Raw genomic sequence first — 19767 nt, 5'->3', positions numbered from 1 at the left:
CTTGCACAGTGAATCTGCTGTTACGTAAGAGAGGGACGGCCTCAGCTTTCATTATAGAGGAGGCGGTCCTCTCCACACAATTCGATTATTTACACACCAATAGTAGTAGATTGTGTTTCAGGGAAAAACACAGGACTATGTGACCTGGGTTTATGGATCATGTGGTCTCTAGGTCATGTGTGTTGTCATGGCCCCGTAACACAGAACGTGTTATTTTTTCTCCTATACCGGACTATTTAAGATCAGATAACTCTCTTTATTGTCATTGCACAGTCATACATAGTACAATGAGATTGGAAAACTGTCCTACGTCGGCACTACATATAACACAACACGATATGAGACATCACATCACAACGCAACACAAACAACACAACACAGTATATTAACTTAGTAATAAAAAAAAAGAAGAATAAGTGCATGTGTATTGCAAACTGTTATTATTGCACATTAATTATAATTGCACCTTGTTATAAATATAAATATTATTATTGTTTTAAACATCATTCCCCCCCCAAAAAAGTCCAGGGAGGTAGCCAGTCAGGTCAGCTATTTGCACTGATCAGGGCTATTGCCCTGTTGTAAAAGCTGTCCTTTTTGGGAATTGAAGATGGTAGATTACTTCATATTTTTTTTAATGAAACAGGTTAACTTTAAACTTTTAACTGGAAAAATGGAAACTTATTGTTGGAATTTACATCCAGTTTGTAGTGGTTAGCAGGCTACGACTTCCTGAATAATGGTAAATGGTAAATGGCCTGTATTTATATAGCGCTTTACTAGTCCCTAAGGACCCCAAAGCGCTTTACATATCCAGTCATCCACCCATTCACACACTGGTGATGGCAGCTACATTGTAGCCACAGCCACCCTGGGGCGCACTGACAGAGGCGAGGCTGCCGGACACTGGCGCCACCGGGCCCTCTGACCACCACCAGTAGGCAACGGGTGAAGTGTCTTGCCCAAGGACACAACAACCAAGACTGTCCAAGCCGGGGCTCGAACCGGCAACCTTCCGATTACAAGGCGAACTCCCAACTCTTGAGCCACGATCGCCCGGACCTGTTGGAATTTAATGCATTTAAAACAATGTGGTTAAACAACAACAAACAGCTTTAACAAGGAAAGAAAACATATCAGCAGGAGGAAACTCTACACTCACATACAGTGCAACTTATTCAAGTTCCAAATACAACGTTCAGTTCAGCTCTATTTAAACTAGCACCAAATCACAACAACAGTCACCTCAAGTCACTTACTAGTGTAAGAAAAGGACCCCACAAGAACACAGAAAACTCCAATAATCAGACGACCCCCTATGAGCAAGCACTTTGGTGACAGTGGGAAGGAAGAATTCCCCTTAAACAGGAAGAAACCTTTGGAAGAACCAGGCTCAGGGAGGGGCGGGGCTTAGAAAGATGGGACAAACCATAAACTATTGTCAGTCCTTACAAACAGATCAAAATAACAGTAACATGTCTCACAACTTCCTACACACTGAAGACCAACAGCTATGGGAACATTGGAGTTCTGACTACACACAGACACACACAGGCCACAGACCCAAACTAGTTATCGTCCTTAAAGCTGAAGACAGACTCTGGATCAGAGAGAAAAAACAGCAGCAACCTTTAAAGCAAACAGCTGTTTGTTACTAAAAGCACCACCATGAAAAGATGTCATACTGAAAACTCACTCTGAACTAAAGTGAAAGACTCTGATTAACAGAGCCATCCATGAAGACCACCAGGCTGCCCTGTTCACCAACAAAAAAGAAAACCCTTTTCCTCACAATGAGATGTCCCATCCAGTCTTATCAGTTCATGAGACGCTCCTTCAGTATTCCCATGGATATGTTTGAGGAAACTGCTGGTTGGTTCATTGACTCACTGTGATGTTTTTAGTCTCTTACACTGACATGACAGCTGGATGGAAACATGGTGCCTGGCTAACAGAACCTGCTCGGTAATCGGAAAGGGAAAGCAGGGAGGCTCACAGAAGAAAAAGCAGAACTAAAGACTGAGTGAACATGCCGCCCACATCCGCAGAGTAAAGGAAATAAGACCTCTCTCTCACAGAGCAGATGCCAGCTACTGACAACAAGGCTCGAAGCCATACAGAATCCATACTGAAGCCACACAGCAGGTAAAATAAGTATTGAACACATCACCAATTTTCGTAGTACATATATTTGTAGTAGCACGAATTGCTCAGGTGTGATTTTGGCCCAGATCTCATTATTACACATAACTTATGGACCTCTGTGATTAATTTCTTTAGCATCCGTGGGCTGAATGGGTCGCTACAGACGTCTGGTGAGAATTTCATCTCATTAGCATCTTTAGAAATATATTTAATTTGTTCAATACTTATTTTACCCACTGTGTGTTAAAGTGTGTTCACCCAGTTCACAAAGTACAGAATAGCTTTGTAGCTTCTAGCAACACTTCCCAAATATGTTCCCTTGGATCCCCTGTGGAGGCACCGTGGGCAGACACACACTGCACTGTGGGCCCCTGCAGGGGTTGGTGCTAGCATACCTACATTATGCCCACACACAACTGCTCAAGTGTGGACAAGAACCCCCAAGGGATTTATGTCTCTACCCAGACTCAACAAGATATACTATGGAGCTGTTTACAGAAAATAAGATAATCACATGTGGCCTAATATCATTGACTTCTTTAGTTGGTCAGCAGTACATCAATAAGGTCTCCATCACCCTTTCTCTGCCCCTTGCTGACAGTGTGATGGCTGGAGATTAATAATAACTGATAATTGAATGTAGTGGTGTATAAACATATAGTGAGTGAGAAAGGTGACTGAAAGAGAAACACCCAGTGCATCAATGGAGTCCCCCAGCAGCCTACACCTATTGCAGCATAACTAAGGGAGGATTCAGGGTCACCTGGTCCAGCCCTAACTATATGCTTTAGCAAAAAGGAAGGTTTGAAGTCTAATCTTAAAAGTAGAGATAGTGTCTGTCTCCTGAATCCAAACTGGAAGCTGGTTCCACAGAAGAGGGGCCTGAAAACTGAAGGCTCTGCCTCCCATTCTACTTTTAAATACTCTAGGAACAACAAGTAGGCCTGCAGAGCGAGAGCGAAGTGCTCTAATAGGGTGATATGGTACTACAAGGTCATTAAGATAAGATGGGGCCTGATTATTTAAGACCTTGTATGTGCGGAGCAGGATTTTGAATTCTGGATTTAACAGGAAGCCAAAACAGGAGAAATCTGCTCTCTTTCTAGTCCCTGTCAGGACTCTTGCTGCAGCTGCATTATACATGTAAGCATGTATAATGTAAACAGAATTGGTCCTAGCACTGAACCCTGTGGAACTCCATAATTAACCTCAGTGTGTGAAGAGGACTCTCCATTTACATGAACAAATTGGAGTCTATTAGATAGATATGATACAAACCACTGCAGCACAGTACCTGTAATACCTACAGCATGTTCTAATCGCTCTAATAGGATATTATGGTCGACAGTATCGAACGCTGCACTGAGGTCTAGCAGGACAAGCACAGAGATGAGTCCACTGTCAGAGGCCATAAGAAGATCATTTGTAACCTTCACTAAAGCTGTTGGTGGCTATGAACGATGTCCGTCAATTGAACGGGTGGTGGTGTGGACATGAGGCAGCCAGTCATCACAGAATGCATTTCAAACAGGATCACCAGGAGCAATGGTGAAGGAACGTGTCCCAAAAAGTACGTTCTAACATACTTTTGTTTATGTATCACCAAATATGCAATACATGAGATTTTTTTAAAGCAAGAATGTTGTTGCGGTCGATTTGCCAAGATAAGATAATTACTCCAACATTATCTGAGATGTCAGGTCTAGAATCAGCTCTGATGTTGATGTGTGAGCCTCACAAACAGAAGCTGTCAATAACCAGAAGGGACAGGACCGAGGAGGATTTATTAGAATAAATAACAGTATGGGACCGAGGTGGTAATACCAGTACTCTATCGTATTGTTTTTGCCTTATACGCTTCATTTCCAAATATGAAGACATGATGGGTGTCTCTAGACTTTGGCACATAACTGTATCTATATGAAAAATGTAAAACATAAGTAAATGCGCACGCGCACGCACACACACACACACACACACACACACACACACACACACACACACACACACCAAGTGAGCAGCTGGGGTTCTCAGTGCCGGCTGTCCAAATCCCCTCGTGCTCTCAGCATAGCTGTACGACCAGCAGGACCCCAGCAGCCTTTATTAGGAATTTGGAGACGTGGCGAACGACACTACAGGACAACTTCAATTCTTCAACAATTTTCTTCTTAAAATGCTTAAGAAAAAGTTACCTAAGTTTCTCAGCAGTCCATTTAATCTGCTTGCTGCATTGAAGCATACTTGGGGATTAGCCGAAACCTAACCTCACAGCACTATAGCTCCAGAACAGCTTGGTGAATCAGCACTAGCTGAGTACGTCCCTTACAATCACAGAATCAGTGGGTGCAGTTTTCTGCTGATATAACGTCTGTGTCAGGAGGCACAACTACCAGGTACTTCTGTGAAACTCAAAGCATCTCATTAGGCAAGACACTCAAATACAGGCTAGATGCTACAAAACTGACTGTTTCCTGCTAAACAACAACTGAGTCACTGTGAGCCAGTGTGAATGACAGATGTCAGCAGCTGCCTTGTTAATGAGGACAACTGAAACGCTGATTTCAAGATTCTGCCACATGCCTCGCAAATGTATTAAACTTTAAATAAAAAATGCTTTATTAAGTAACTAACACATTTGTTAAAGGGCTGTGTGTCACCGCTTCTCCAATCAAGCCACAAACGCGTAGTATATGAAAGTCTGTGCACCACTGCATCTGAAAATTTAATTCTCTGCTAAGACTTCAGTCTCCAAATGTTCAATTCATACACTTAACCTTATAGAGTGAAGAGTATGTAAACAGAATTATCATTAACAGTCTCAGCGGCATTCACTTTGATGATATAGTGATGAAAGCCTGAAATACTTCCTCATCCTTTATTATCAAAAAGCACTGACTGAGTGACACACAGGAAAAATGATGTGTCAAGTAGGCATTTAAGCGAGGCCTTGGGACATAAACACCCAATCAGAATCCAAGCATCGTAGCCTCTTTCATATCACAGTCACCACACAGTGAGAGAAAGCAGAGCTTAAGCTGATGGATAAACTCAAACACCCAGATAAATGATAAAGATTAGGACAGCAATACTGTAACTAATAGATGTCCAGGTATATTTTGCAGCTTATTTTAGCTTTTATTTTTTAGCCTCCCACCCTGTCACAGCACATGCCTGACCTCCCTGAGCCTGGTTCTGCCAGAGGTTTCTTCCTGTTAAAAGGGAGTTTTCCTTCCCACTGTTGCCAACAATCAGGAGGAATGTGGTTGTTTGGGTTTATCTGTATTAGCGTTAAGTCTTTACCTAAAGTGCCGAGGTGACTGTTGTGATTTGGGCCTATATACACTGAACCGAATCCGCCCAAAAAATGTTACAAAAGATTTTTACTGTTGGGGATTACTGGATCCCACCTCTTATTTTGAAAGATCAGATGCTGCTAACCAGCTAGCCCAGTTTCAAGTCCAGTTTCTCTGCTGCAAGCTGATCAAGTCACTGTTGCAGAGGATGTCGTTCAGATGCCTCTCCTTCAGGCCACGAGGGCCCATTTCACAACAGAGTAGTGGCTTTAAATGCTGTGCTTGACTCTTTCATCCAACACAGGTTCTTGAACAGGTTCACACTTCTTCCACTACTGATCTTTAATGTAAAACCACGACATCCCAACATTAATGCTGTACACAGCTATCCCCCACAGTCATGAGTGCCCCACTCATGCCCGTAAAGCAAAGAGCCAGATGGTTACAATATGCAAAGCAGCAGCAGCAGCAGCACTGCGATCAGACTAATTTCACCCGCTTGGATGAGGTAATCCTCTTTCACCATCGCTAGGCTAATCCACACCTACTTCACTGTTTTTACTACTTTTACTCTGTTACCAACAGCACTCTGCTTTGATAATGATAACTAGCATGAATCACCGGTAAACACAAAGTCTAAACCCCGTTGAGGGTTTCACATGATAAGTTGAGGAAGAGGAACCCGTCTGGCGTTTTTTCCTTTTCTCGTTGGAAGTTAGCTTCCTGAGAATAGCAGCTTTCTTAAAAGCGATACTTATGACTGTGCTCAACTAGAAACGGAACTACAACCTCATATGTTTGAAGCTCTTAAGCAGAAACGTATTTGGGAGTTATATTGGCCGCTAACGGCGCCGCTCAGGCCGGTGGGAGACGGGCCAGCTGTACGAGGCTGAATCCCTGTTAGAGATACTTGACGTTCATACGGTTAGTCACGTTAACCTGCCGAAGCAAGAAGTCGCTATGAAACATATAAAACAAGTCAGTTAAAACGTAGAGAGGCTGGCCATGTAGCTAGGACAGGATCGGGGAAACTTGTTTCTTTGAAAACAGTGTTGTGCAACGCGGCGGGGAGGGGAAGGATGAGTGTTCGCCCTGAGCAGAAAGAAGCAGGTGGCGATACAACAAAAGGCGTCTCTCATAATTAAAGCTAGCATGATGGCAGGCTTTTTCAACTTACTTAGAAAAGTGAAAAACAAGCTAACCTGCGTGTGTTATGTCGGACAGGTCATAGTTCTTGGCGCTCCGAGGAAACTCCTTCAGTTTACGGTTTGACAAGTTGAGAGCCCCGCTCGTGGCAGCCTCCTCGAGCGCTTTTTCCACGCTACGACTGGCCGCTACTGTGGCAGGCAGCTGGGCTCCATCCCCAGCAGCCATCAAACGTACAGGTCTACCTCCTCTTACACTTTGTTTGAAGCGGCCACTCCACGTTCATACCCTGTAGGTCCGTGTAAAATCCAGAGTGGGCGTTCTTCGTGGACACTTTCAAAGCAGGGAATTATTTCTTTTTTTAACGCAGGCTTCGCTCAACAACGGAAGCTCTCGATTCCGTTACTGAACCAGGGGCTGTCAATCTTCCAGGAAGTCGCGCCAAGCTACAAAATGTCGCAACTGTTTTACGGGAAGCCCGGGTTTCTCCTTCAAAATAAAATACCAGAACCAAAATAAAATAGTGTAGTAAACCTCCGACGGTTATGAGTGCTGCTCTGTATGTGGCAGGCTTTTAGCAGAGCAAACAGAAAAATAACATTGCACCAATAAAAGAGCTCACAATCCTGACAACTGTGCATATTTTAAGTAACTAACTAAACTCATTTTTAGCGATAGATGATATGGTTTGGACATTTTATCGTCAGTTGTGATAATTTTAGGTTCAGATTTTGACTTCTAGGCTCCTCGTTACATGAAGAAGAATTGCAAAATGTTGGGAACTGTAACACTGGCACTATCATAAGGGTTCAGTTTAGAATGAACTGGCTTTACAGCACATATCTATTCGCTTTACATGTCAAATGATGTACGGTCCATCACAAAGAAATATATAGAGAAATAAATGTTGATAGGTTACATGAAAAGTAGAATAGCCTTTTATTGTCATTGTACATGTACGGTGAAATTGTGGGTGCTCCACACTAACTGTGCATGAAATGGTAAATGGTAAAAGCGCTTTACACATCCAGTCATCCACCCATTCACACACACATTCACACACTGGTGAATGTGTGTGTGGAATAAAATATAAACAGTTGTATAGACAGAATTAATAACAGCCAAGAGGAGTACATACAAACAAGAGAACCATATACAAAACAGGAGGAGGGCGCACATTACAGTTTTGAAACTGATGAAGGTTAATCAGACCATGGCTCAGATTGGTAAGTGGGTGGGTAGGGGTGGGGTGTGGGAGGGATAGTGTTTGTTAACAGTCTGAATGGCCAGAGGGATGCAAGGGATGCAGTAGAAGGCCAGCATCAGCTTCTGGTCCAGGTTATTCTTCCTCAGGACACGGAGGAAGTGTAGCTGCTGCTGAACAAGGCTTGGTTTGGTCCAGGAGTACAGGAGGAGGCCCTAATCTATACTCATTACAGAATATTTAAGTGTCCTTCCTGAATGTGGCTTAAACTCTACAATAATCAGGACTGAGTTAAGTAAGGTTAAATTAGAACACGTGGGTTAAACCTCATAAGGATAAGTAATCATACATAGTGCTGAAAGTATTCATGGGTTCAAAATACATATATTAAATGAAAACTGTGCAGAAATGATTTCTGTTGAATATTTGCTGCTCATTGTTGAACTGAGATATAGAATTAGTAAAAAGGTTACTGTGACCATTTAATCCTCTCTGAAACCGAGCGTAGAATTTAAAAAGAAATATTGAATCACAAGTTCCACCTTTCCAACTAGAATGATCTTTGTAGAAATTACGACTACATACGCTCACCGTGATGACTGAAATCCAGTTGTATGGTTGCATAACCCTCAGCACCAGGTGCTGATGGGCAGCTGATGGAAACATGACAGCCACCTACACAAATACTCATTCTTGGCGACCTCCCACACCGTGGTCGACTTGGTCAGCAGCGCTGGGAAATTTAATGTAGACACTGCTCAGTTCACAAATATCCCTGCAGACTTTATCTGCCAGTTGACCTCTATTGATGAGTACAGAAATCCCGTGCCTGTTGGTGTTCATTTACTAATATTGCCAAACAAAAGTCAAATCAGTGTCCATGAAGGATTAATTTAAAGCCTCTGTGCAGTCACAGCACTCCTGGTTAAATCTGTAATTATTCAAAAGTCTTGAAAAACTAATCGCTTTGAGCTAAGACAGATGAAATGGCCATTTGAATTAACTTTGTCTATTAAGCGTTGGAACGCAGTTATGTTGCCTATTCTGGGTTTTATTTTGTTAGGATTGACCGGAAGTGAAGCAACGCTGTGTTTGTCGACGTAGCTTTCACGGGAGTTATAAGGGGTGCGGCCAACGCGAGGGTAGAGGGAAGCATGGGCGTCGCCTCAATGAAAGTATTTTTGAGGCAGACTGAGGAGGCGGAGACTATGTGAAGCCTGTTAATATAATAAATGTATTTATATCTACATTAAAGTTTCAGAGTGTAAACTTTTTACAACACAATCATAATCACACACAAGCTTTTTCCAAACGAAGGCAGAAGTTAATGAAATTTTCTTTAATCTTTCATTTTCATTGTAGTACCGTCGGGATTAAATTCAATATTACTGTGTCCAGTATTTTCATGTTTTAAGCATCCATATGAGACATACTATAGCTATAGTTATAGAGTGATTCACTGTGTGTTTGTGATTCGGATGCATTCCGGTTTGCAGTGTGTGGCTCTTGTTGGAGGGTTGTTTGGGTTTATAAATAGTTGATATGGAGGATTCATCATCCTGCAGGAATCATAGGTTTGTCCTTCTTTAATCTACATTCAATGTCCCCATTTTAAAGTGTGATGGTTGTAAAATAGTTTACATTATTAAAGAAATGCAGTTTCTTATCCCTTTATTTCTTCTGGCAATGTGTTGTTTCAGTTCTCTGACTGATCGTTGATAATTACAGTGTAAATAATGTTTGTTTATTCTCCACCATAACTTTGTCATGGTCCTGGATTCTGAGCGTAGCATAATGTTTTAGTTCTGTTTAATATGACGTTTTCCACATAGTCTGCTCTTCATTTACATCCTTTGAAGTTTGTATTTAAGTTTAAATCTGAGTTTATTTTTCATGAGTCTACTCTCTGATTTCCCTACTTTTATCCACAGTTAAAGTCATTCCCTACTCTTCAATCTTCTTACCCTGTTCCCTGTTCTTAAGTCAGCTTTGGTGTCAGATGTTCACGTTTCGTTATTTCCTGTTTTATTATAGCTTCTTCCCTCCTGTGCACTGTATTTAGCTTTGTGTCCTGTGTTTTGTTTTACCTGTTCCAGCTGTGCACAAAATGTGCACATTGTGCTTTTCATTTCAGGTGGTAGAGCGGGTCACCTACTCACCGGAAGGTTAGTGGTTCGATCCCCGTCTGCTCTAGTCTGCATGCCTTGGGCAACGCCCATGTTCCGATGCATCCATCAGAGCATGAATGTGAGTGGATGTTAGATAGAAGCACTAAAACCCTTAGATAAAGTGTGTGAATGGGTGGATGCACGAGTTGTATAAAGCTCTTTGAGTGCTCAGTGACAGTAGAAAAGCGCCATATAAGAGTTGTATCCTTTGTCTCACTTCAGTTCTTTGTTGTGTCATACTAACCATTTGTCTGCCTTTGTATATTAGTCACGTCGCGAGTCGCCTCGGGGGGACACCCTAGCATGTTGATCCAAACCGAGCTGACGTTCCATGTGATGTGACAAAAGATGCCCTGACCGATGTGTCACGTCATGTGTCGCCAGGGACCCACACCGTTGGCCCAGGACCAAGGATCCTTGTTTCCAGCTGGCACCATGAGGAGGTGGTGTTGGGGTTTCACCAGACCCTCCGGATGTAGGCTCACGAGCCTACGCAGCATGGCCTAAATGGTGCGAATCCACTGGCATCCAGTGCGTTAAGAGGATGCCCAAACACCTCAAAGCTAAGATCAACAAGAGAGTCATACGGCCGGTGGCCCTATAGGAGCAGAAGATGGAGATGAAGATGCTCAGGTGGATGGTGGGCGTAACCCGCCTGGATCATGTGACGAATGAAGGTGTTTGAAAACAACTCGAAGTTGCCCCAATTGAAAAGAAGATGAGGCAAGCGCACCTACAGTGGTATGGACACGTCATGTGCAGTGAGGAGAATTTGGTGTCAAGAACAGCCCTCTGACTTGACCCTGGATCTGCCGACTGCAAGGAAGACCGAAGAAGCGGTGGATGGACGCAATCACCAATCTCGCCGTAGAGGACACCCAAAACTGATCCAAATGGAGAAGACAGAGCCATGCAGCATGGAGGAGAGGAAGGCACTCACATCACTTAGTAATGACAACAATATTATCATCCTTCAGACAAGGGTAGGTGCACAGCTCTGCTAAACCAGAAAGACTGTCATGAGAAATAGACAAAAATACTTATGAGGCCTTAAAACCAGACCCAGGTTGTGGTTACAGGAAGAAGGTGATAGATTTTCTGGCTTCGATCTTCAACCCGCTGGTGGGCAGCTCTGAACACCACATCCAGAACATCCTGGGTTTTGTTGAGAAGGTGAGAGATGTCATGATGGAGGCAGATGAAACCATGGTCTCCTACGACGTTACATCTCTCTTCACTTGCATCCCAGTCACAGAAGTGTTGGAGGTAGTTCGTAAGAGATTACAGGATGACCCCAACCTCAGCAACAGGACCACTCTCAGCATCGACCAAGTGTGTTTGAACTGTCTTCATTCCACCTACTTCAGGCAGTCAGGGTCAGTACTACAGGCAGAAACATGGGTGTGTCATGGGCTCCCCAGTTTCACCCATCGTGGCCAATTTGTACATGGAAGAAGCAAAAAAGAGGGCTTTGCTATCCTACCCTGGAACACCACCAAGCCTTTGGTTCAGATATGTGGATGACACCTGGGTGAAAATCAAATCTCAGGATGTTCCACAATTCATGGATCACATTAACTCTGTGGACCGACACATCAAATTCACCAGGGAAGATATGAAAAGTGGCAAGTTAGCCTTCTTAGACTGTGAGATTTCCATCAGTAATGGGGGACATCTAAAAGCTGACGTGTACCGTAAACCTACATATACGGATCAGTATTTAAGGACACCCACAAACTGGGTGTCATCAGGACGCTACAACACAGAGCGAACACCATCCCCACAGACACAGCAGCCAGGGAGGCAGAAGAACAGCAAGAAGGCCCTGAGTAAATGTGGTTATCCCAGCTGGACTTTTGTCAAAGCTGGAAAAACGCCTAAAGAAAGCTCCAGCCGATCCAGGAGAGAAGGACAACCGCTGCCCAAGCGAAAACCTGTAGTGATCCCGTATGTGTCAGGAGTATCGGAGCAACTGAGACGCATTTTTTCTAAACACCGGGTCTCTGTGGCTTTTAAACCCCAAAACACGCTGCGCCAAAAACTGGTCCACCCCAAGGATCGGGTCCCCCGACACAAACAGAGTAACATAGTGTAGCTGCTAAGTGCAGGAGGATTGTCAGGATTTATTCATCGGGGAAACCAAACAACCTCTGGCTACAACACAGCAGAGCCACCTCGTCAGGCCAGGACTCTGCAGTCTATTTACACCTACAGGCCAGTGGACACTCTTTCAATGATGAGGATGTAACATCCTGGACAGGGAGGAACGCTGGTTTGAGGGCGGAGTCAAGGAGGCCATTTACGTGAAAAGGGAAAGACCATCTCTGATTCGAGGAGGGGGCCTAAGGGTACATCTTTCAATCATGCTGTGTTGCTGTGTGTAACTGTGGTCATAAAAATTACTACAGTGAATTTTTTTTTAAATTGTATAGTAGAAAGTAAAAAAGAGACATTTTTCTGTCGTTTACCCGTTTATAGCTTAATGACTTTTTGTAGTATGAAGGCCAATAAGGGAGGTTTTTATCAGCAGGAAACGCTGTTAAAGTCCATTCTGCTTGTACTTGTTTGTGGTGCACAGCAGCTCAAACAAGTTGGGAATTATAATATAATAATAGACTAATTTAAACACCCAGACAATGAACCATGGCTACATGCACAAAGACACTTTGTATATAGTTTATTTTATGTAATATTTAATACTGAATTGTAAACTAAGTCTTTTTAAGGAAGCAAGTTTTTGTTCAGTGTTATCATAACAGCTTTATTTTTATGCATTTACTACTGCCAGGGAAAGCACACATGAGGCTAAAGTTGTGGACAAGTTTGAAACATTTCATTGACTAACATGGAAAATGCCTGAAAATAAAAAAGAGCATCATCCATCCATCCATCCATCCAGTCGCTTCCACTTATCCTTTTCAGGGTCGCGGGGGGCGCTGGAGCCTATCCCAGCTGTCATGGGGCGAGAGGCAGGGTACAACCCGGACAGGTCGCCAGTCTAACACACAGAGACAGACAACCATTCGCACTTAGTGGCAATTTGGATTATCCAATTAACCTATCCCCACAAGCTGCATGTCTTTGGACGGTGGGAGGAAGCCGGAGTACCCGGAGAGAACCCACGCAAACACAGGGAGAACATGCAAACTCCACACAGAAAGACCCCGGCCTGATGGTGGAATTGAACTCAGGACCTTCTTGCTGTGTGACAACAGTGCTAACCACCGTGCCACCGTGCTGCCAAAACGAGCATCACTTTATCCTAATTTCACTACTTTACCGCTAATTTTACAGATAGACTCTGGGCATTGGCATCCTTCATGCAGTGGAGCCAGTGCATCCGAACAGAGGGCGGCCCAGGAGGTAATAATAAAGAGAGTTGATGTGTATCTGGCCTCCTGCTCTGACAGTTTCCTGCTCATGTAAATGTTCGGGCAGCTGATCCCCTTTACTTGGAGTGTAGAGCAGGGGTTCCCCACAGAGTAATGTGACGACCGACCCGACACCCTGTCATGCTTGTCACATTGGGAGTGTTCTTTCAGTACCCAGTACAGTGGTCTCCAGCTTCACTATATAAAGGAGAGAAACCTCATTAGTTTTATCATGCACACCTGTCCCTCCAACCCTACTGCCACTGCCCCTTGAGCTCGCTGCACCACCCCTCCCCTGCAGCTGAGGCAGGGACCACATCTCCGCCACAGCCTTCTCTGTACGAACGCTGCCTGACACTGCTTCGTCCACTGGACCAGACCTGGGGCGAGATCAGTCAACGGGCTGATCAGTTCCGTGAAGCCTGGCATGAACTGACAGTAGTACCCAGCCAGCCCGTGGTCAAATCCAGTGTTGTGAAAAAACGAGCAGTGCGTACCTGGTCCAGGAGCTCAGCTCCCCTTGCTTTCACTCTGTCTTTCCTCAAACAAAGGAACACTGCAGACTCCTATGGGAGTCACTGACAAACTTATGCTTACAGCTAGATAGCGCAATGAAAAAACACCTCTAAGTACTGGGTGAATCCGACAGAACTAGACATGCAGTATAGAATGAAAAAATACATTAGGCACTATTCTCAGGAACCAAGAATGCCTGCGGTGAAAATACTGGCTTTGAGGTAAACCAGTACGAAACTAACATTTAAAGTCTACATTTTTTGAACATCAAAGATAAAGTTACCCAAGAGAAAGAAAAATACACTCCTCAAAACGTGAAGTATAAACCGGAAACATTTAGCAACTGCAAATCGGCATCCGTGGACGCTGACAATTGGTCGTCTTCCAGAACACCAATGATGCGGATGTTTTGACACCGGGACTCCAAATCTTCATATTTATCCTCCAACTTGGCCACCGCCTTAGTTAGATGGTCCACTTTTCTCTGGAGGCTGATGATGTCGTCAGTACAGGTGGACAGGGATTGCTGCATCTCGGTAACCGTTACTTTTAGTTAGGTGAAACTCTCCTACTCTACTTTGAGAGTGCTGACACGGTTACTATCGGTGGCCTGGGCCCCAGTCCCCGACTCAGGACAGGTCAAGGGCTCATCAGGAGAAGCTGGAGGCGAGGCTGGATCAGGTTTCCTCATTTAGTCGGCTTTGGTGGCATTTTAGTGACCGAAATATAAAAGTTTACAATTGTAAAAGGACTTGTAAAATGTGTGTGTGAATGGGTGGATGACTGGATATGTAAAGCGCTTTGGGGTCCTTAGGGACTAGTAAAGCGCTATACAAATACAGGCCATTTACCATTTACTTTGATATTGCTTGGGGTCGAGTCAGAGAAAAAGTGCTCAGTAATAATTGAAAAATAGGGGCAGCACGGTGGCACGGTGGTTAGCACTGTTGCTGCACAGCAAGAAGTTCCTGAGTTCAATTCCACCATCAGGCCGGGGTCTTTCTGTGTAGAGTTTGCATGTTCTCCCCGTGTTTGCGTGGGTTAACTCTGGCTTCCTCCCAACATCCAAAGACATGCAGTTTGTGGGGATAGGTGAATTGGTTAATCCAAATTGCCAGTAGGTTGTCTGTCCCTGTGTGTTGGCCCTGCGATAGACTGGCGGCCTGTCCAGGTTGTACCCCGCCTCTCGCCCCATGACAGCTGGGATAGGCTCCAGCGACCCTGAAAAGGATAAGCGGAAGCGAATGGATGGATGGATATTGAACCAATGCCAAATAATAACGTTGGGTTTGTAAAGCTCATTCCTTCAGCACTCTTTAAAGGTTGAATTTCCCGTGTTGGCTGGTAATAACTAGCGCAATGGATTAGTTCACTCAACACATTGAGCTATTTTTATCTTTCATTTTTGTCTTTCATCAGTGACCCAGTCAGCTACTCTCCAGCTGCACTATTTTCCCACCAAAGATTTTGTTTATTTATTTTCTATTTTTGCTTCCGCTCAAGTCCCAGCAGGAAAAATGACATCAGCGCTTCTCACGCTCTTTATGCCTTTTTCTTCTGAGCTGTCCCTCTCTTTCTCTCCTACACTCAGTATTTCCCTCATGTGGATGTGATCTCTCCATAACCAGGACATGATGGCTCACACTACAATATTACTGATTTTACAGTATTGTGATGCAGCCATGTACAACAAAGAGCCAACAAGACAGCTCTTCTTATGACTTTACAAAAAGTTCTGATGATTTATTTATTTATTTTTTCAAAGTCCATCTGCTGTGTTAGTCAGCCTCCCCTGACACCACACATCCCCCAGCAGACCCATGGCTGATTTCCTCTCCTGCTTAGGGGGGTGGGGGTGGGGTCAGAGGACGCTGACCAACACAGCAGATCTCCATCAGCTAATCATCCCTCCTCTCTTTTAGCCGGCTGTTGCGAGCAGTGCCGGACTGAGCTGGAGTGTGACAGCTGGAAAGCTGCACAAACAGACTGACAGGTCCTTCTGTTACAAGCATAGAGCATATTATTGGTCCCCGGTCCTTTGAATGTTAAATCAGTCTAAAGAAGTGGGCATCGTACTGGATTCACTTTATCTGGCCAGGATCGCTCTGATTTTGAAACAGAACTGTGACCCTACTTTCATCTCATAGTACAGACCTGTATCTCTCCTCTCAGTCCAAGCAAAACGACTAACCAAGATCTAAGCATCTGAAAACTTATACTGCCAAAATCATACTTCTGGATCAGACAAAGTTCATACCCTGTGGGCATATTCATTTCAACATGCAGAGACTTTGATATCATCTACAGTATATCCCTGCTCACAGCAGGGAGGATTCAGTTGTATCTCTTTTTGTGCCGAGAAGGCTTTTGCTCAGGTTGAACGGCCTTTTGGTCGACGACTTTTCACCTCTTCCTGTATCATCTGGGGTGGTTGGAACAAGTGGTGTAAAAGATCATTATGATGCTCGAGCCATTTCCTTATCAAGGCTGAGTGGAACAGAGTCTACACCCAGTCTTTGGCTAAAATCTTGCATATCTGAGCCACAGCTGTAGGAAGTGATAGATTTCTGGCTGATCTTTATGAGTGGCCGTTGCTCTGTCTCTCTCTCTTTCTGCCTGGGAATTTTTACAGGTAGCTTGTGACATCTATGTAACACACAGAGATTCATTCAACATTCATTTAGGATGGATGGATTGATGCAGGCTGTAATTAAATTACTTCAAACACAGAGCACCAACTTTTTCTTCAGTTTGCTTTCTTTGTCTGCTTGTGGCTGGTTGCTTTATCCTGTTGATGGTGTGGCCAGTTGTCCCAGTCAGCACAGGGAATCCCATTATTTTAAACATTTGATCATGCTGCTACAGCAAAGTTCTTCCAGTTATACAAGAATAGCAGCAATTTCCCAACCTTAGAGTTAAATGATATTCAGAGCAATTAGATTTCCAGGCTATTGCACTGACCTCTGCTCGAGTACATATGTGTTTTTAGAAAAGAGGTAACGTGCAAGACCCTGATAATTGGTACGTGGGGGAGGCGGGGTGAGCACTCTGCTGTGCTTCATATACTAAACTACATGGTAAATGGCCTGTATTTGTATAGCGCTTTACTTAGTCCCTATGGACCCCAAAGCACTTCACACTACATTCAGTCATCCACACATTCACACACAGGTGATGGCAAGCTACATTGTAGCCACGGCTGCCCTGGGGCGCACTGAGGCGAGGCTTGACCAAATGGGGCTATTTAATTTTACCATCAACTTTGATAGGTTTCTGCCTGCTAAACCCTAAACTGGATAAGCAGATAAGAAGATGAATGTATGTGGGGACTTCTATCTATACTAAATTAAAAGTTAATGCCATGTGAAAGAAAAACTAAAGCCAGCTCATTTCGATATAAAATGGGAAAGAGATACGCCACATAAACTACATTACCCATAAGCTCTTAGAACGGAACCGCACAGAGAGCTCATTTATTGGCTGAAAAGCTTCAGCGGTAATCACGTGACTGCCGTCATCCGGGTAGCCATGGCTGTATATAACGACCCGCGGTGGGGGGGAGGGGGTCTAGTTCAAACAACAGTCGATATTCAGTGTAGACGGAGGATATTATTTTGGCTGCCGAGTCAGAGTTTCTTTGTAAGTTTTTAAATATGGTACGTATTATATGTCGTATTAACAAAATATTATAACGACACACTCTGTTTAGGTAGTTTATTTGAAATAAATCTTTATTTGGTAGCGTTGCGTTTTCTTTATTAGTTAACAGTTGGCCGCTAGCATTGGCTGGTGTAGTGGATTAGCATGCTAAATACCCACTGGCTTCACTGGGGAAGCGCTAGCATGGCTAGCGAATATTAAGCGGACCTTAAGTTAATGTTGGGCTACAATAAGGCGCGTTTCGGCGGAGGCACACTAATAGTACTGGTGTTTTACAGGCTGGTGGTAAAGCTGGTAAAGACTCTGGAAAGACCAAGACCAAAGCGATTTCGCGCTCTCAGAGAGCAGGACTGCAGGTTTGTCCCCAAATTTCATTCATTTTCTCGGTTGCACAAGCACGAGCTATTAGCCAAAAGTCAGTGGCTCTTTGTCGGTGGCGGGCTCTCATCGGGCGGCCAGCACGGCTTTGCTTCTGTTCACTCGTGTCATTATCCCCGCAGTTCCCGGTAGGCCGTATCCACAGACACCTCAAGTCCAGAACAACGAGCCACGGCAGAGTAGGAGCCACCGCGGCGGTGTACAGCGCGGCTATTCTCGAATACCTTACTGCTGAGGTGACCCTAAGCTCCGTTTATCTTGCACTTCGTTGCTTGAAGTGTTGATCTTTTTGTAAAGGCTGTCTCTCTTTCAGGTTCTAGAGTTGGCAGGAAATGCATCAAAGGACCTTAAAGTAAAGCGTATAACCCCACGCCACTTGCAGCTGGCTATTAGAGGAGACGAAGAGCTGGATTCACTTATCAAGGCCACTATTGCAGGCGGAGGTACGAACATTACAGAGAACTGTGTTACGGTCTTATACTCTCGTACTCTAGGGGTTTACACATTTTGTTGAGGCACAAATCCCTTTTGTGTTGCATCTGGTGTAAAACTGTAACATCAACACTATTGTGGCAACTCTTTGTTACAAGGGAGCAGCTGAAAGTGGTTACTGAAATTAAAACTTAACTGTTCAAGTATATAAACTGTTATAACATTGATTTTTTTTTTCAGGCGTGATCCCACACATCCACAAGTCTCTGATCGGGAAGAAGGGCCAGCAGAAGACTGTATAACCTGAAGGGTTCAGCAAGTTGTGCCATCTCAGGATGAAGTCTGCATCAAGTGGTTAAATGTCTTAGATTAGTAATCTTACATTATTTTATGGTAGTGTGCATTTACTACTCTGGGTGGGGTCTGTTTTGGGTTTTTTTGTTTTGTTTTTTTAATAGTGGGCCCCTCCCCTCTCCTGCAGGTTTTTGGGGGCGGGGGGCGGCTCCAGCCGGCTTGTCTTGGATGTATACGTGTATTTGGCCTTTCTGTTTTTAATCTTCACAGCTTTGAAAGGAGCTCACAGCCACCAAACCTAGTCGATACAGAGTACAGGATGTGCATAGCTTTTGTGAAAACTCAAGATGTGCTTATGTGCTTTGTATGTACCTTTAATGCAGACCATCCATTTCAGACTTGTATTTCAAAGCATGTTCATTCTCTTTACCACTGGACTGTCATGGACCGGTTCATAACCTTGTTGGTATTTTTGGATTCCTGAATAAAGACTGGATTTGGCACAGTCTGAGTGTTTCCCCTAGTTTGTCTTATTCTCTTTGAACAGAGTGCTGTGGCTTTCGTCTTAATCATGCAGTGATGTATGACTACAGGTGGTGTAATGTGAAGCTTTGACTTTCATTCCACCTTTGTTCAGTTTTACACAAAATTGGAGGAATGCTAATGGACCAGTTAGGTGAGGTGGCTTCACGCAGTGTTATAGATTTCATCTTTATTTTCATTGCATAAACGGCCAAGTTTTAAACTGTCAGGGTTCATCCCCCTGACGTCCCTACTGCAGTGACCTAAACATCTGTGGTCTAGTGCACTCGGTGGCTTTTTAAAGTGCTGCAGTGCCAACACGCAAGAGTTTTCTGTCTTTGCCTGTGTTCAGAGTTACAGGAGTGTTGTACATGTGAGTTTTTAAAATGATATACTGCAGGCGTAACATCATAAACCCAATTGTAGTATATGATTCACTTCATAGAAACAACTGGGAGACCACGTTTTTATTTCATTTCACTGAAATGTTAAGAATTCTGATTGTTTTTAAAACTGAAGGTGCCTCAAGTTTACTTTTAGAAACCAAAGAAGCGTTTGGACATTTCCCATTACTGCAAACATATTAGACTGGTCTCTGCTGCATTTAAAAGGTTCTTCAATGCAGCACCCATACCTGA

General features: G+C 43.8%; 2 protein-coding genes across 3 annotated transcripts in view; one reads left to right on the top strand and one right to left on the bottom strand.

Moving 5' to 3' along the window:
- lrch4 (leucine-rich repeats and calponin homology (CH) domain containing 4) overlaps nt 1–7024 on the bottom strand; it is a 29980-nt gene extending 22956 nt beyond the window's left edge. For both annotated transcript variants that reach the window (XM_085451873.1, XM_085451872.1), the window contains exon 1: nt 6641–7024. In XM_085451873.1, coding sequence (XP_085307999.1) covers nt 6641–6812 — 172 coding nt within the window. In that variant the 5' untranslated portion in view covers nt 6813–7024. The remainder of the gene's footprint in view (nt 1–6640) is intronic.
- A 10319-nt stretch (nt 7025–17343) lies between these two features.
- Nucleotides 17344–19115, top strand: LOC146716646 (histone H2A.Z). The gene is made up of 5 exons (XM_085451871.1): nt 17344–17482; nt 17782–17859; nt 18004–18117; nt 18195–18324; nt 18554–19115. The coding sequence occupies exons 1-5, from the start codon at nt 17372–17374 to the stop codon at nt 18613–18615; spliced, it is 495 nt and encodes a 164-aa protein (XP_085307997.1). The 5' UTR covers nt 17344–17371; the 3' UTR covers nt 18616–19115.
- Nucleotides 19116–19767: the final 652 nt, after the last annotated feature.

This window comes from Copadichromis virginalis, linkage group LG3 (assembly GCF_057382275.1).
Source record: "Copadichromis virginalis isolate Kocher_CV1m ecotype Utaka linkage group LG3, C_Virginalis_male_GT1.1, whole genome shotgun sequence".
Taxonomy (NCBI): domain Eukaryota; kingdom Metazoa; phylum Chordata; class Actinopteri; order Cichliformes; family Cichlidae; genus Copadichromis; species Copadichromis virginalis.
The sequence above is the reverse complement of the archived record's forward strand: the minus strand, read 5'-3'. Positions and strand labels throughout refer to the sequence as shown.

Bases quoted from the DNA above. Each gene is read 5' to 3' on its own strand.
- LOC146716646 (XM_085451871.1), top strand. From the start codon at position 17,372: ATGGCTGTATATAACGACCCGCGGTGGGGGGGAGGGGGTCTAGTTCAA. The intron at 17,860-18,003 runs GTTTGTCCCCAA...TTATCCCCGCAG, and splicing joins CTCAGAGAGCAGGACTGCAG to TTCCCGGTAGGCCGTATCCA. The intron at 18,118-18,194 runs GTGACCCTAAGC...TCTCTCTTTCAG, and splicing joins TCGAATACCTTACTGCTGAG to GTTCTAGAGTTGGCAGGAAA.